Source organism: Belonocnema kinseyi, chromosome 9, assembly GCF_010883055.1.
Source record: "Belonocnema kinseyi isolate 2016_QV_RU_SX_M_011 chromosome 9, B_treatae_v1, whole genome shotgun sequence".
In the NCBI taxonomy this organism is placed as follows: Eukaryota; Metazoa; Arthropoda; class Insecta; order Hymenoptera; family Cynipidae; genus Belonocnema; species Belonocnema kinseyi.
Genome location: NC_046665.1, coordinates 59,542,529 through 59,560,752, shown reverse-complemented (window position 1 = coordinate 59,560,752; position 18,224 = coordinate 59,542,529). Strand labels below are relative to the sequence as shown.

General features: G+C 28.6%; 1 protein-coding gene across 2 annotated transcripts in view; it reads left to right on the top strand.

Annotated features, from left to right (window-relative positions):
* The first annotated feature begins 3,599 nt into the window (after positions 1-3,599).
* The window catches only part of LOC117180900 (monocarboxylate transporter 14), an 81,270-nt gene continuing 66,645 nt past the window's right edge, over positions 3,600-18,224 (top strand). The window contains exon 1 of one of the 2 annotated variants that reach the window (XM_033373501.1): positions 3,600-4,100. In XM_033373501.1, the coding sequence (XP_033229392.1) occupies positions 4,005-4,100 (96 nt within the window). In that variant the 5' untranslated portion in view covers positions 3,600-4,004. The remainder of the gene's footprint in view (positions 4,101-18,224) is intronic. The other variant, XM_033373500.1, reaches the window with a different exon arrangement.

Sequence of the window (18,224 nt, the reverse complement as noted above, 5' to 3'; positions counted from 1 at the left end):
CAAACTGAATGTTAAATCAAAAAGCATGAAAGAGGGAGCTCTTCTTAATATTTTGACACCAAAATGATGTCGATACACCTTACCGACTGCGAGTAAAGCCACCCACGCTTTAACTTGACAGACTGTACTCCTTACTAGCTGATTTAAACGGAAAATTAATTTTAAGAACTGATACCTAACAACAATTTTGAGGATTAGTGTTTTTATTATTTTTAATTGATAAATATAGTAATCAGATGTTTATATTTATTGTGGAGTCAGTAGCTTAATAGCAAAATGAAATTAATTACTTTGACAATAAATCATTCAGCTTTCAGATATAACGCAGGAACAGATGCTTGCAAAAATGGAAGAATAACAGAAAATGAGGCCGAAGGACCTACAGGCTGCAATGAATCTTGGAAAAAGATAGTGATTATACTTTGAAATAAATTTAAATATGTCAGATTATTAAATAAAGCCAAATACTTCAAACAAATCCTTGTGTAGTAATTTCCTTTACCTTGTATAGTAATTTGATAGAAAGCACATTTTCATAAAAATCCGTTTTCTATCAACAAAATATAATAAAAAATAACAACATATTTTTTAAATTATTTGCATAACTTTTTTTATAGGAAAATTTTTCAATTCTTTCCCTGAGGTGCTGGCTGTGATTAAGCTGATAGGAAGTTGCAAAAGCCTCAAAACGTGACAGTGCAAACTGATTCAATAACTAAAGAACAGATATTCGAACTAAAACAATAAATTCCAAAAATGCAAAAGTGACTTTCAACTGAACTTCGGAAAATTTGGAATTATCACTAATAGTTTTATCCCCTACGAAATATAGTCAATATAATATTATTGTAGTCGATATTTAGGTTATTTATTTATACATATAATTATTGATCTTCTAAATTTTCTAAAGGATGCCATGTGTCACAAATAGGTGAAGTTAGTTAGCATTTGCAAATAAAATAAATTCCCAATTTATATGTTCAAACTACAGATAAATATAGAAATCTAATTTTACTAAAATAGTACGTTTGATTGTTAATTGTTAGAAGATTATTTTAAATTTTCAAACAGATAAAATTAATAGTACTCGCCGCATTAACTGGCTGGGAGGGTAAGTTGACACACGTGGACATTTTGTTAATACCTAATACTTAAATATCTTCATTTATATAAATTAAATTTTTCATATGAATAAAGCAAAGCTCAGATATTGCTCTATAAGTCACATATTTTGTAATTACATGATTTATTTTTTTTTTCTACCGATTGACATACGTTATACGCGCAGCATTGGCCCTTCTGCCTAACTATATTAAATTCAATTTAAAACGCTACAAATTCGTAACATTTGAAGTAAATAGATTTCATTTTCAACTCAATTTATAACTCAAAAATATTGATTTTTAACAAAAATACAATATTAAAATTTGCAGTTAATACAATTGATTTTCAGCCAAAGAAAAAACAATTTTTCAATAAAATAGTTAAATATTCAACCAAAGTGATAAGTTTTCAACTAAAATGATGAATCTTCAGCTGGAATGGTTGAATTGTAAACGGAAAAGATCAATAAATGCAATTATGAATATTCAACTCGAACATTAAAATTTTTAACCAAAAAGATTAATTTTCTACCAAAAAGACGAATGTTCAAACTAAAACAGATCACTTTTCAACATAATATGGAATAGATCAAATTTTAGTTAACATAATTTATCTATAACAAAAAAAAAATTAATTTGAACAAAATAGTTAAATTTTCTACCAAACTGATGAATTATCATCTAACAGAATGAATCTTCAATTGAACTAGTTAAAAATTAAATGAAAAAATATTCATCTTTAACCCAAAAAAAAATTAATTTTTTTACCAAAAAGACGGATTTTCAACAACATACTCCAATTTTGATGTACAAAAGTTCAATGTTCATCCGACCGAATCCATTACAAATCAGACAGGAAACTACATTTGTAATCGCGGAATCTTTCGGGAAACAATGGCAGATACGAAAAAATTGAAAGATAAGAGTTTGCACGTCTAAGAAAGTTCTATGAAAAATGTCTCGTATTCTTTTGCGATATTGTCCATAGTTTCGGAGAAAAAATTATATTTTTGGGAAAAGAAATCTCCCGGCCTCAAGAATGTTTCAGCCCACATGATACTAAAAAGATGCCTTTTTGGTATTAGTATAAACTTATCAGAAATATTAAGAAGAATAAAAAGGTGGGGTTTTCAAAAAAATCTTCCTTCTTATTTTCTTCGAATTTTGAAAACATCAAAAAAATATATTTTCTGTAAAACACCACCTTTTTTATCCTTCTAAATATTTTTGAAAAGTATTATGCGGGCTAAAGCATTATTTAGGTTGGGAGAATTCCCTCCCCCCCCCCCCTAAAAATGTAATTTTTTATATTTCCTCTTAAACAGCGAAAAAAATCGCAAAAGAACAAAAGTCATTTTTCATAGAACTTTTTTAGACTTGTGAAATTTTATCTTACCATTTTGTCGTATCTGTCATTGTTTTCAAAAAAAAGTAGAAGATATCTTCAATAAATAACCGACAAGTTCAACAAACAATTTAAAGGTGGGGTTTTTCATATAATCGATTAAAAAAATGTTCAGAAAAACCGCTGCTATTTTCCGGTGGATTTTGAAAAAAGACGATGAAAGCTATGAGAAACAAAAAGGAAATAATAAATATCATAATTAGATCAAAAGTTATAGAGGTTTAAAAAAAACTAGGGTTTTTTGAAAAATAAAGCAGAAAATTGAAATACGCAAAACTTTTTAGAATTTTTGTCTCAAAATCGGAATAGTGCATAGGTATCGCCTAATTTCCTCTAAAAAACAACATATTTCGTCCCCGAAAGATTGTGTGCAAGATTTCAAATGATGAAATGTTTGATTTGAAAGATTTGAAATGGATTCGGTCATCCAAATAATAGGGTTTTTAACTAAAACAGATTAATTTTGAACAAAAAATGAAACACATAAAATTTCAATTAAAAAAATTAATTTTTAATAACAAAAAGTTTTTAACAAAATAGGTCAATTTTCCACTAAAATGATAAATATTCTACTTTTTGAAGGTATATAAAAATTCCACAAAAATTCCTTAACAATTTCAGGTTTCCCAGGTGAAACTAAATCTGGGCCAAATCTGACAGTGAACTGCAATGAAATTTGTCCACACTATCTGAATGTGAAAAGAAATCGTCAATAACCGATTTTCCTCTCACATCAGCCTCCCCATGCATATCATTCGCACGGAACCTGCCCGAGACCAGTTGGGGGTTGTGCGGAAAGATATCGATCGGCTTGGGGTCTACTCTGAAAATCGCGCGTGCTCGGTAAAGCGCCGTGCGGCGCCGCGACGTCCCACGTCGTATGAACAGGAACCAAAAGCACAGGAAGGCGACGAAGGAGTAGAAGGCGACGGCCGGCCTCGGTTTATTGATCCCGGGGCGCCGCGGCGCTACCCACCCGCGGGTTCGCCTTCGAATTTCCCAATTTTTTTCAATCCCTTCAGCCTTATCAAAAAACGATATCGCCGGGCGTTATTGCATTGCAAAACGAAAGTGTTTTCCGCGTTCAGAGGTGCCAAAAAGGTCGCGGTCGAGGCACCGCGACGCTGTCCTGGTTCATCTCGATGCGTTGGCGTCCTTTCCCAAGAGGAGCCACCAAGTGCAGTCCTCGGGTAATCCTTTGGAAAACACTTCAAGAAAGCTGGTTTTCGTTTTCACTGTTTCGAAAAGGAGAAAATAGCGGAGTGAGAATTCATTTTTCTGTCAAAAGGAAATAAGGAAAATAGTTGACCCTCCGGGGGAGAGTCGCAGAAAAGATGGGAAGCGCGGGATAAAGCGAATCTGAGGATATTGCCCGGGTTTTAATTGACTAATAGTTTCCGAAATCAGGTAGTGACTATCGAGACCTTATTTGGGGGGATTTTGGAGGAATTTAAAATCAAAGTGTGAGAAAAAAATATTCGCGCTTGGGCGCTGAAATGGGCCCCACCGGCAGTCGAGAGAGCCAATTTGAGGAGCAAATCGGCGATGATGATGGCCTACATATTAATCCACGAACTACCTCGAATCATGCGGTAAATTCATATTTCTAATTTTTAGTATTTCATGGATTTTTTGTATTTCCGTTGAGTGACTTTTTTGTGATTTTATTTAATTCAGATTGCATTTTATATAACAGTCTTCGATTATCATTCAATATACAGATTATGTAGTTTCGATGATTTCAGATTGTATGTGATTCATAATAGTATGAAATGTTTGGTGCTGCAATTAGAGTTATTCTTCTGTCAATAAATATTTTTATCTGGTTCGATAAAATTTTTCAATACTTATAGAACCATAGAGTTGTAATAAAATTGAGTAGTATATTTTCTAGTCGAGTGCTTGAAAAAATACTTCTATTACTTCTATGAGTGGGGGTCTGCCGAAGTATCATTCTCCATGTTAAGATCAATGGAAAATATATCAAACAGGGGGGGGGGGGGCAGAATTCCCTGAAAAATGTATCACGTATTTTGTGAATGGCCCCATATATATTTCAATTTAAAAGTTAAAAAATTAGAGAATTTTCAATTTTTAGAAAGTTGATTTTTCGAAAATTCAAAACTAAAAAAATGAAGTTGAAAAACTTTAGAAAGTTTCTGAATTAAAATTTTTAAATTTATTTTCAATTAACATTGAAACCTTTCTTGGATTGAAAAATATAACATTTCAATACCTTTCTGATTCAAGTGTAGGCTGAAAAGTTGAAATGAATTATACATGTATACACATATAAGCTTTTTAATTTTCAAACCTAAAGAGCTATGAAAATTGTATAGCCCAAATTTACAAAATTTAATATTTTTAATAATAATAATAAAAATAAATATGTATTATTTATATTAATATTATTATTTCTATCATAATTTTATTATGCATATTCTCCTGCATATTCTACGAATATAGTAAATATTATATGCACTATTTTCGTCAACTTTCAGATAAAAAAGTTTTGAAATTTCATCCCAAAAACTTTTAAATTGATCCTTTATTTTTTTTATTTAAAGCTTATATAACATTTAATATTTTATATTTATTGATTTTATTTTTTACTTTATTTTGTAATTAATGTTTAATTTATATATAAATAATAGTAGATCTTTATTAAGTTATAAACAAAGTACACAATGTGTTGAGAAGATATTAAGAGCAAAAATGTTAATAGAAAAACATATGTCTTTTTAATTATTTTTTTTTTAATTGCACAGGCCAAAAAATTTGGTGTCCTAAGACCGGACTATATGATCCGATGGATTTTGGTGTCGTAAAACGAATACATTGTCTACATTATTTCTATACGTCAGGTTTAAGAGACCTAACCTAAAAGTGAAAAAATGGAATTTTTTGCCATATTTGAGACAATATAATATAATTAGCAATTACTTCTTCTAAAAACTGATATGGCGCCACCGTTTAGTACTTCTATTTATCTTCCATTTCCATCTTTGATTATCACGAACCGATTTTTTTTTCTCCCAGATATCGCACATTGACCATTTTCGTTCTACTGAAATGGCTAGTGCGCGATATCTCGGAGGAAAGAAATCGGTTCAGGATGATCAAAAATGGAAATGAAAGATAAAACGGATTTCTAAACGATAGCGTAATCAGTTTTTAGAAAAAAATGGATGATTATGTTATATTGTCCCAAATAACGCTAAAAATAGTCATTTTTTCACATTTAGGTCAGGATATCTCAAAAACCTGACGTGTAGGACAAATTTAGACAACGATTTCGTTTTTAGGACAAAAATCCTTCGGAGTCACATAGTCCGGTCTAGGATATTTTAAAAAAGATGTCATTTTTGTTGGCCTGTGTTATTAAATAGGACAACTAAAAAGAAATCTTTTAGATTCATGCCATATTTGCACTTTTAGGTTAGGATATCTCTTAAACCTGACATATAGGAAAAATTTAGACAACGGATTCGTTTTAGGACACCAAAATCCTTTGAGGTCATATAGTCCTGTCTATAGGTACAAATTTTGTCGGCCTGTGTAATTAAAAAAATATATAAAAAAGACATATGTTTTTCTATGAACATCTTTGTTCTATTAATATTTTCTCGACACGTTGTGTAATTTGTTGACAACTTAATAAAGATCTATTATTATTTATATACAAATAAATTATTAAATATTATATAAACTTTAAATAAAAAAATTAAAGGATCATAATATATACTATATAATTCGAAAGTTTCGGAATCTTAAATTGTAAACCGCGTACATTTCAATAAAGCTTTCAAATTTAAAAAATTCAAATGATACATCTATTATGTTTATAAAAAAAATCAAAGAGAATATAGTTCAAAATTAAAAGTTTTCGCAGCCTTCTGTTTAAAAAAGTTTACGATATCAAATTTTCTACCTTTAAATGAAAAAAATCAAAAGATCAATTTGAAAGTTGTTTAAGATCAAATTTTGAAACTTTTTCATTTGAAAGTTCACAAAATAAAGGCATTTGTGTTTATCTTATTCCTACTTTCTCTCTGCATGTGAATCAGTAAAAATTAATAAAAATTCTTTAAGTTAAACTTGTGTGAATTCATTATTTTTTAACATTCAAACCTTCTTTGTGTTAAAAATATTGAATTTGGATAGTTTTCTAATTTAAGAATAGGTTAAAAAGTAAAATCCGTATTTTTTTCGAAATTAAAATATTAACACGTTTCACCAGTAACTTGAAAATCCCATTTAATTAACATGGGGCTCTGTTCCATTTTCGAAAACTTGAACTTATACTTCAGGGTTTGATCAAACCGTGCAGAGTTTTTTAAGGATGGAAGTGGAGTGGCCAAAAAATAAAAACATATCCATAACTTTTATTTTTAACAGACCCTTACCCCCCTACAGTGTCCCAAATATGACCCAAAAATCAAAAATATACTTATACGGACACTACTCTGGAATCCATAAAAACTTATGTTTGAATTTAATTTTTCGAAAATCCAAAATTTCCCCAAATTAATTAAATGGAATTTTGAAGTACGCGGTGGCATGCGTTAATATTTGAGTTTCGAAAAAAAATTACATGTTCTTTCTCCGCAAATGGAAATTTGGATCGGTGGGGGTGACTTGCCCTGTAGTTCGAAAAGCGTTTTTTGGACCACCCTCATGTACATAAGTTTTTAAATTTAAAATGTTACCCATTTAAAAATTTACTATTTATATTTAATTTTTTTAATCTTTAACGAAGAGATCTAAAAAGAACTTTAGAAGAATTAACATTTAAAATTATGTGAGTGAAAACAAATGTTTGGCAGACTTTAAGTTTAAAAGCTTTACGGTTTTGATTTTTAATTTTGAATGAATACAGTTTCGAAGAATCAGTTGAAAAGTTTTCCCAGATGAAGTTTTAAAACTTTTTTATTTGAACGTTGACAAAATTAACGTATAAAATGTTCACCTTAAATATCTCCCCGAATCTGAATCAGTAAAAAAATCCTTTCGGCGTGAGTTGTTCCAAAAAAAGCTTTCAGTGAAAGATGAAAGTTTTTTTTTGGAATAACTCACCCCATAAGGATTTTTTCAACATGCAAATTATTGTCAAATCCGGAAGATTTAAGCATTTTCTTAAAAAATATTTTCAAAAATCATCAGGGACTCATAATTAATATACATAAAAAAATTTTTTGTAATATATCTCACTCTTTTAGCACTACACTTTTTGTTCTTAAAACCAGTCGTCAGTAACAGAAGATATATGCAATAGAATACTTTTCATGCTATTATAAAACTTATATAAGAATTGAATTTCCATCATGATCAATATTAACATATCGTGGTCCAGGTGAATTTCACTGACGCGGGCGGTGGTCCAGGTGAGATTTTAAAGTCCATGAGGTTTTTCTCAATGCTATTTTTATTCTTAAAATCTGGCAAAATTTACAGTTATTCTCCTGAGTCTATAAAATAAATTGCTAGCAGCTATTTCGCTATTTGCACTTTTATATTTTGTAACCATTCAATTATCGAAACACATGTTTGTAAAAATGGGAAAATTACTAAAAATATTCATATTTTCTTTGAAAATAAATTTGATGAAAAAGCACTTTACATGTTTATTATAGTACTTAGATAGGACTTTAAAAAATATATCTCCATAGTCGCGGCTGAAAAAAGTATAATTATTTTAGTGACTGTAAATTTACGTATTTCAGAGAGGTTCAGGCAAGCAAAATTACTAATAAAGACCAGTTTTCTTTCAGTTTAAAAATGTTATAATGCAAAATATGGATATAATAATGCAATTTTTGTATTTCGTGCAAATAAATATACAAAAAGAACGAAAAGAGTCGATGAAATGAGAATTCAAAATTGACAAAAACACTAACGCCGTGGTTCAGGTGGGACTTTCAGGGCACAACGTAGATTTCTCCTCATTGCCAGGCGCACACAATCTAACTGACGCTGACGCCCTTCAGACAGCTCTACGCTTGGCCCCTCACAATTTTTTAGGGCGAGAATCCTTGACCAAATGAATCACGAAGTGTTAATTCAATTTATTAAAAGTTTATATTAGGAATTTTGCGCTATAAAAAAGCATATCAGTTACAAAATAAAATTTTCGTTTCAAATTAAAAATAAAGACTACACAATTCTTAATAACGGAGTTACCCTTTCTATGAAGTCTTTCATAAAATTAAACTTAACACACAATAAGCCTTCGTTTTAGGTCAGTGTTTATGCCAAAAACAATTCTTACTTTTCATTTTGTAAAGAGAGCACTCAATCTGATAATAAATGTTTAAAAATGTGTATTTCGTGCCAGTTGCTTCTTAACTGCTAAGAATAGATAAGATGACATTGCAAAGAGTAAAATTCTTAAATCTAACAAAGATAACTTAAAAATCTGCCTTATTATTATTTCAATCTAAAATATTCTGTAAAAATGGATCAATAAGATTTGAAAAGTCCCCAAATTTTTTATGAAATCTCCTTTAACTTTGGAAGAAAGTATCTTAATTCTAAATAGGTTCTCGATACCACTTTGAAATTTTTGTATCCTCATTCTAAAAGAAGAAGCAGTGTAAACCCTGAAAATCGAGACGCTCGAGAGATCCCAAGGGGAGTGAAAAACAAAGCGATGATCTTTAAACGTTCTTCTCAAAAATGTTCAAGTCAGCACCTTTCAAGTAGTTGACATTCATATAAATATATGAATACATCGTTAGCAATGGGCATGTTATCACCAATGCAACAATAATGCACTTTCAAAGCTGGGAATATATTTCATATCGCTCTCGCATACCTCATATTACGGCGCTTTTTTGTGATTAGAAAACCGAGATCCACATGACTTATAAATGCATTCATGCAACTTCGAGTCATGCAACAGTAGCTATTTCATTTCCTTAGGGAAAGTATCGACCCGTCTTCTAAAGGTGACTGCAATTCACAGTAATAAATGTGCCTTCAATATTTCCAAGCACTTTAGGGATTTAACATTTTCAAGTAACCGGACTGCAATTAACTTAATCTGACATAAAAGTAATATATACATAGAAATTAATAAGATATCAATTAAATTAGAAAAACATTTTAAAAATCTTTTTATATTGAATTTGGATCATAATAACAGGTCCCAGACGGAGAAATTATACATGATAGCAAATATTATTTGATATTTTAATTTTTTATACTCTTTTGGCATAAAACAAATGAAAATTATACATAGAGGAAATGGCTCGAATATGGCACACCAACTCCTTTTCAATGGATGGCCGGCACTCTACAGACTGAAATTCAATGAATAATAGGTCGTCATACGAAAGGCTATTGAATAACCTTTTTAATAGTAAAGTTGATTTTTATCTCATCGCCAACGGTTCTTTTTTAAATAAAGGATTTCCAAAAAACGCGGTTTTCGAAAATTGATAAAGGGTGGCTCGAATATGGCACACCTAGACAAAAATCAAAATACATAAAAAATAAGCAAGTTACCAGTATGCATATATTATTAATATAATTATTAATAATATAAATATTACTAATATAATTTTGAAGAATAAAATAAACAGCGAACTTATTGACAATAGTCAATAAGAATTCTGGGATCATTCGTTGCAGGTAGTACACTCTACGCAAAATTTCTCCTTTAGCAACGTGTAGGATCCATCGCAGAAAATGGACTAAGTACATGAATACCTGAAATCATTCTTGTTAACATTCAGAAAGTTGAATAATGCCTAACTGTGATTATTTGGTATAAAAAAAGTGTGCCATATTCGAGCCATTCTTGGTGTGACATATTCGAGCCACTACCTACAAATTATTCATGTCTAAAAAGCGTAACCTTGAAAGAGAAGCGTCTCAATATCTCCTTTGCAATACTATTCTACTAACCCTACTGCACTACTGCAAGCAACATTTATTAATTCCATTCAGGAGATAAAAAATGGACATTTAAGGCTCATCTAAAATGAACTCGAGGTTGACTGAAAAAAATGCCTAAGAATTCCAGGATTTTTCGGATATCTCTAGATTAAAATTTTTAATAAAGATCTATTATAATTTATATACAAATACAATATCTTTTAGTAAAAATTTTCTTAATACATACACATTTAAGAATTAAGTATCGTAAATTTTTAAAGCAATTTTTACCCTACAACCCTGTAATACATTCCATAATTATTCTCGAATAATCCCATCAACCATCCATCTGTAAGCTTTTCAATTTTAATTAGCTAAATTTATTAAATAATCGTAAATGAGAAGATTTTTCACGATAAAGGGAAATAAATTCTTTCAAGTAAAATCAATGAGAACTATATTAACTTCAGTTTTGAAAGATTTATATTTTTAAAATTTTAAGTGAAGTATTGCATTTTTAAACAAATATTTGAATACAAACAAAAAAGATGAATTCTTACACGAAAAGAATTGTTTTCTACCAAAAAATACAATCAAGTATATGAAATTTTCACTAAAATTATGAATCTTCAACGAAAAAATTGTATTTTTGACAAATTAACTCAACGTTCAACTAAGTAGTTGAGTTATCAACAAAAAAGAACAATTCTCAACACTAAATGTAAGGCTAATATTTCAATCAAAAAATATTTTTATTTTACTAAAAACGGCTGCAGTCAACAAACAAAGAAATTAAACATTTTTACCGAAAGGCATGAATTTTAAAAACAAAAAGACAATTTTTTTACAAAAAAGTTGCATTTTCAACCAAAGAAGAGAATTCTTCTACAAATCATTTGAATTTTCGACAAAAAAGTCCATTTTTAACCAAATGGTTCAATTTTTCAACAAATCGTTGAATATTGTAGTCATAGAGAAGAATTTTCTACGAAACAGTTGAATCCTTGACCCGCAAATCTGAAGTTTCACAAAACAACCAATTTTCAACCTAAGATTTCATTTTTTTTTACAAAATAGTCAATTAATTTTCTAAAACCACAAATATGATTTTCGTACAAAAAAGTTCATTTTCAATCATATAATTGAATTTTTTACGTAAAAGCATTAGTTTCCGAAGAGCGTAAATATTTATTTACAACAAAAAAAGTTAATTTTCAATTAAACAGTTGAGCTTTCAATATAATAGTTGAATTTTCTACTAAATAGTCAAATAATCGACGAAAAAATATTAATTTACGAAAAATGAAATTGCGAATTTTCAAGAAAATGTTCATGTTCAACTAAACAGTTAAAATTGCAAGCCAAAAAGGCTATTATTCTACAAAACAGTAAAAAAATTTACACAAAAACATTAATTTCTAATCAAATATTTAAATTTTTAACAAAATAGTTTAATACTGAGCCAATATAAATTAATTATCAAACAAATAGTTAAAATTTCAAAGACGAATTATCTGTGAATCAGTTGAACTTTTAACCCGAAAATATTATCATAATTTTCAGCAAAACATTTTAATCCTGAATTAAAGCAGATTAATTTTTAAAACATCGTTATTTAATTAATTCTTGCCATTTTTAAAATAAATTGAAGCAAGCTCAACAAACTTCCTGACTTTCCCTGGCTTTCCCTCACCATAGCACAATAATAGCGCTTTTTAAAGTCCAGTTTCTCAATGTTTGCAATCAAAGTTATGAATTAAAAGAAGAGATAATAACAATATCGAGGATTGACCTACTGTAGCAAATTTCTTATAATGGCTGCAAAAGGGTTCGAATTTTCATTAAAAAATTGATAAAAATAAGAAATATCTGCTGGAAATTGTAAATTTATTTAAAAGTCAATTTTTTTAAGTTCTATTGCTATCTATTGTTAAATTTGGAAATTATTTGCATTTTATATTGTCCTTTCTAAATTTTATGGTCTTTACTTCACCTATAGAAATTATTTAATATTATCTTTATCTAATTTGTTTTTTGTTCCTCTTGGTTGAAAATTTAATTAAGTGATTAAAAATTTATGTATTTTGTTGGAAATTCGTTTTTTTTTTGTTAGAAAATAAATATTTTGGTAAAAAAGGCAACTGCTTCGTTGACAATTAATCTGTTTTAGTGGAAGATTTAAGTATTTTGTTAGAAATACTAAAAATCGGATATTTCATACAAATGTACAATTTCAATTGTTGAGTATTTCTGAATGATTCAAACTTAGGATTGATGAATTTTCAACTTACAATTATTAATTTTTAATTTAATTCTCTAGAAATTAAACGTCTTAAATGTTATTGGGTTCAACATTTTAAATTGCAACTTGAGTAGTTAAGAAATTTAAAGCTTTGGCAACATTATTTCTAGTTCTAAAACGTACAAGTGTAAGCTTTAAAGATTGTATGATTTTTGAATAAAAAATGTTAACATAGTATATTATTAATTTGCGGAAGGAATCATTTGAAATATGATTTTGAATTTGAATATGAATTTGAAAATCGAATTATAAAAATAGAAAACATAGAAGTTTAAAAAAAATGTTTGCATGCGGTTTTTTTATAGACATTTTTATAACTTTAATGACCCCGTACAAAATGTGTGAAAAAGACCTTTCGGTCAAAATTCATGTAAGATGGGTTTTTAATGCTTCAATCAAAAGTCGAAAGTAGAAAATTTCTTCAACAATTTGACCGAACGGCTTTCTCCTAAATTTGTAAATTTTCGTAACTAATTTAACAAGTTGCAAAGGTTCAGAGTAAAAATGTTAAATTTCATTCTTCAAAGGGTAAGGCTTTTAAAAACTGCAACAGAGGCTTTAAAATTAAAGTCAAATTTAAAAATTAGTTATCTTGAAAGTTTCTAGTTTAGAGGAATTTGACATTAATGGATTCTAAATTGAAAGGCAATCTACTTAAAAGGCTTTTTATTTGAAGGCATCAGAAGTGGAAATATCTCATTTGTAGGTGTAAATCTGTAAACTTGAACTGAAATGCATCTGTAAAAGAAAAATAAATTTTAGATGAAACTATAATTTGTAATCTGTGCTGATTTATTTCATCTTTAGCGAAAATAATCTTTCCTTTATTCATAAATCCAATCTGGAAAGTCTTGTAACGATATGAATCGAAAATCCCGCAATCATTTTTGTTAACAAAATTATTGACTTTTCATTACTTGAAGTTGTTTTACACCTTAAATGTAATACTTTGAAAATTAAATCTACAAGTAATCTCGTTTAATCAGAAAAATTATAAGAGATCTTACACAAATTGAAACACATTTGTGCTCTTTAATACTTTTTTGCGATTAAATTAAAACTTGATAATTATCTAATAAACTATTGAAAATATTATATTATTATCTTATTACATTCGGTTTTATGTCAGTATTTTTCTCTCGAAATTAGTATTTTAAAATTTCATAATTTTCTTTAAAAATTAGGCTGCGTTAGTGTTTTACACTAAAAAATTGTTTTTTAAAACAATAATTATTAGATTACGAAGATTTACTATTTCGCTAAACCTTTAGATTCTAATTTCTAATTCTAGTTCCAAATTTTCAACATTTTTAGGATATATATTAGTGTTTTATACCAAATATAGGTATTTTTAATACAAAATTATTAGATTTCAAAGATTAAAAAATTATTCAACAATTTACGTTTTTCGGTTTTGTTGGCGTTTTTTACCGAAATTTAAATTTTCAAATAAAAATTTTTAGCATTTAAAGTTTCATAATTTTCTAAAAAAAATAGGCTGCGTTAGTATTTTACACCAAAAAATTGTTTTTAAAACAAATATTATTAGATTACGAAGTCGATTTACTATTTCGCTAAACCTTTAGATTATGTTGGTGCGTTTCAGATATGAAACTGGTATTTTTCAAACAAAATTGAGTAGTTTTAAATATAATGATTTTTTTAAATAATAAAATGTAAACACTTGAAAATTCTTTGATTTTGTTAGAGTTTCTTGTCGGAAAATAACATCTTTATTCCAAAATCATTAGATTTCTAAAAATATTCACAATTTTATAATAATTTAAGATTATTTCAGTGATTTTCATACCAGAAATTAGTATTTTTAGCAAAAAGTAATTAGATTTCATAATAAAAAGATTTAAATTTTGTGTACAAATGTAGTTTAAGCTTCAGTTTTTGACATAGATTTCAAAGGATATTTATAATTTTCGAACAATTTAAGATTATACTAACGATTTTCACAGCAAGTCGCTTAGTTTAAACAAAATCATTAAATTTCGTAAAAAAAATTACAATTTAGAATAATTTTTAGTTGCATTATGTTAGTGTATTTCGTCAGTAATTACTGGTATTTTTTATACAAAATAATTGGATGACAAAGAATATTTATAAATTTTAAACAACTTTAGGTTATGCTAATGTTTTTCACCTGAGAAGTTGATATTTGTAAGCAAAAATCGTTAGATTAAAATTTAAACTTTTGTTTGTAATAATAAAAGTTACTACTTTGAACAATTTCTGACTCTGTTAGTGTTTTTCCGTCAAAAATGGAGTTTGTATTTTAAAAACATTACATTTCAAAGAAAATTCATAATTTGATAATAATAGTTAGTTACGTTTGCGTTTTATATCCATAACTGGTAATTTGGAAACAAAATCATAATGATTAAAAAACTTAATTTTCAGCAGTAGAGAATACAACTGTTGACAATTGCAAAATATTTAAAATTTTAAAATTGAAGAAAATTTTTAGTTGGATTTTTAACTACTAAGATTCTACTGTTGAAAATTCAGTTTTCAATTCTCGTCTATTTTCAACAGTTTCCATATAATAATAAACATTTCAATCCATAAAAAATGGGAAAAAGTATATTTTTTTGATAATAGATAATAATTTTTAGTAATAGGGCAAACAATGTTTTGAAAAATGAATAGCCATCCAATGGACTATTCTGAGAATTATTTAGGGTATATATGAGGATATATAATATAAAGGGTATATCTTGTTACGGTGTGTTAATACTTTTCGTTTAAAACTGCTATTGTTTATGACAAATCACTAGCTTTTAAAGAATATTTGCAACGTTTGAACAATAATAGGATATTTAAGTGTTTTGAATGGAAATTGGCCATTTAAAAAAAAATTTGAATAAAAAAATTTAGGCTATGTTCCTGTCTTTCGTTGGAAATTGGTATTTTTGAAAAAAATCAATTATTGTCCTTGCTTTTCTTTTTTATTATTTAAGATAACATATACAATAAAACATAAAAATTTTGTATTAATATTAATTTTTATTTAAAAATAGAGGAAGACAAAAAAAGTCACGAACGTAATGCGCAAGTTTGTTGTTTAGTCAAATAAAACTGTCAATCCAATTCTTCTCTTATCGCAATTTAATATATATTTTTCGAAGAGAAGTTCTGCATCTTTTCTGAAATAAAAAGGAGGGTATTTATATAGTAAACGAGATTTTGATCAAGGTTCTTCCTTCTTCTTGATCGTATTGTAATGAAACGAACTTTGCCTGACTTTTCCTTCGCGCCAAAAATAATTTCGCGGCGCCTCTAATTCCTAAAGGGAAAATAGAAACACGCAGACAGAATGCAAAACGATCAATACTCGCTGAACAATGTTTGCTAACTCTAGATTCTCTATGCAGTACAACTAGATATAGGCCACCATAAAATTTTTATTGTTTCATGGAAATCTCGGTTTCCGAGGTCCTTTAAAGTCTAAATCAATTATGTTAATGTCTTTCAAACATTCACATTATACGACTTTCGTTCCGAGATCATGGAGGAAATTCGATTTTTTAGCTTGGGATTACATTTACATGTATATTGGACCTTTAACGTTTAGAACGAGAATTACTATTTAAATAGGAATTTAAAAAAGTATTTCTAATCGTAATTTTTTAACTGGACTAGAGAATATTCTCAGGGAAGTTTATAATTGCACGGTTTAAATTTCTGATGATAAAATAATCCCAGTTTCCAAATTCCCTGACTCTCCCTGAACATTTTTTATTTTCTCCTATAAAATGTTGAATTTTTTAGTCAAAAAGACGACTTTTTTACAATACTGCTGAGTTTTCATCCCGAAAATATGAACTTTTAACCAAAAAGTTAATTTTGAGCAAAATAGGTTAATTTTAAGACCAAGAAAACTAATTTTCTACAAAAAAGTTGAATTTCTAACCCAAAAATATTAAATTTATCAACCCAAAAAAGACGATTTTTGAACCAATCAAATGAAAAGTTAATTTTTAGCAAAATAGTTTAATTTAAAAACCAAGAAAACTAATTTTCTACAAAAAAGTTGAATTTCTGACCCAAAAATATTAAATTTATCAACCCAAAAAGACGATTTTTGAACCAGTCAAATGAATTTTCAATTTAAAAAGATCAATTATTAAATAAAAATGGTTAGAAAATTTTCAGAAAAAAAAAGAACGGAAATTTACACAAAATAATTCAATTCGAATGTTCTACCAAATAGATACATTTTTAAAGAAGAAGATTAAAGTTTGACCAAGGTAGACAAATTATCAAATATAGAGTGGTATTTTTAACTGCAAAAAGATAAATTTTTAACAAATAAAGGAATAGTTAAAGTTTCATTTTAAGACATTAAGTTGTAATAAATAAAAATAAATTTTAATAAAATAGTTAAATTTTTAACGAAAAAAGTAAATATTCAACCACAAAGATAAATTTTACAACTAAAAAAGATCAATTATGAACTAAAAATGCAATAATATGAAATACTAAGGAGATTAGAATAGTAAAAATGGCTATAATTACCATTAAAATTATAATATGTTTAAAGATTTTACTTCATAATTAAACTATAACTGTTTATAAAATCTTTAAAAAAATTTAAATACACTCGGATGACGAACATACGAGGCTTGAAGTTACAAACGTTCCACAGACACGAGTATCCCAATTCCACAGGAGCACCTGGAATTTTCTCCCCTGTACCCCTACCCTTTACGAGAGTCGCGCGCAAGTGCGCCTCGTGCGTTCTCACGCATTGCCCCAAAATCTATGCGTTGCAGGAGTGAGAGCCCCTTTAACGGCCGTGTGTTTCGAAATCACGCTTCTCAAACCTCTCGTACGTTCGGCGTTCAAGTGTGGTTATTTTTCGAGCTGGAAACGTTAAGGAGAAGGTCCTCTCACACTTATACCCCTTGTAAAGCTCGAAAAATTTCCAATAATTGCTATTTTGGGTAATTTGATGATTGTTTTTTCGAATTAACCTTAAAAATGTAATTTGCGAATATTTTCACGATTACATTAATAATCAGTACCTCATAATACAGTAGTATGCATAGTTTTGAAAGGACGAGAATTACGTAGTTATGAACAAAAATTTTACAGATTTTTTTTGCGGTTTTTTTCGGAGAAAATATCAAACTTTTTGGGCTTCTCCCAGATGACGTTTTACCTTTGAACTGGAAAGAAGATTTTTCAACAGGTTTCGAATCATTTACTTCAAAATGCGGAAAAGTCATTAATGTAAACAATTACCAAATGTAAACGGTGTTACTTATACTTTTTTCCGGGAGGGGAATTGAGGGGAAGTATGGGGAGGGAAAGTAGAAGAAGCATGGCAGAGAAAGTGACGTGATGTACTGAAGGTGAAACAGAAATGGGGAGAAGGATGTATACGAGGGGAAGTGAACTGAAGGGTGAGTAGAGAATGGGATTTAGGAAGAGGGATAGTAGGGGAAGGGACTTATAATAGGGGCAGTGAGAGGACGGCAAGTGTGGGAGATAAGAGGAAGTAGGCTAAAGGAGGGGGCATGGA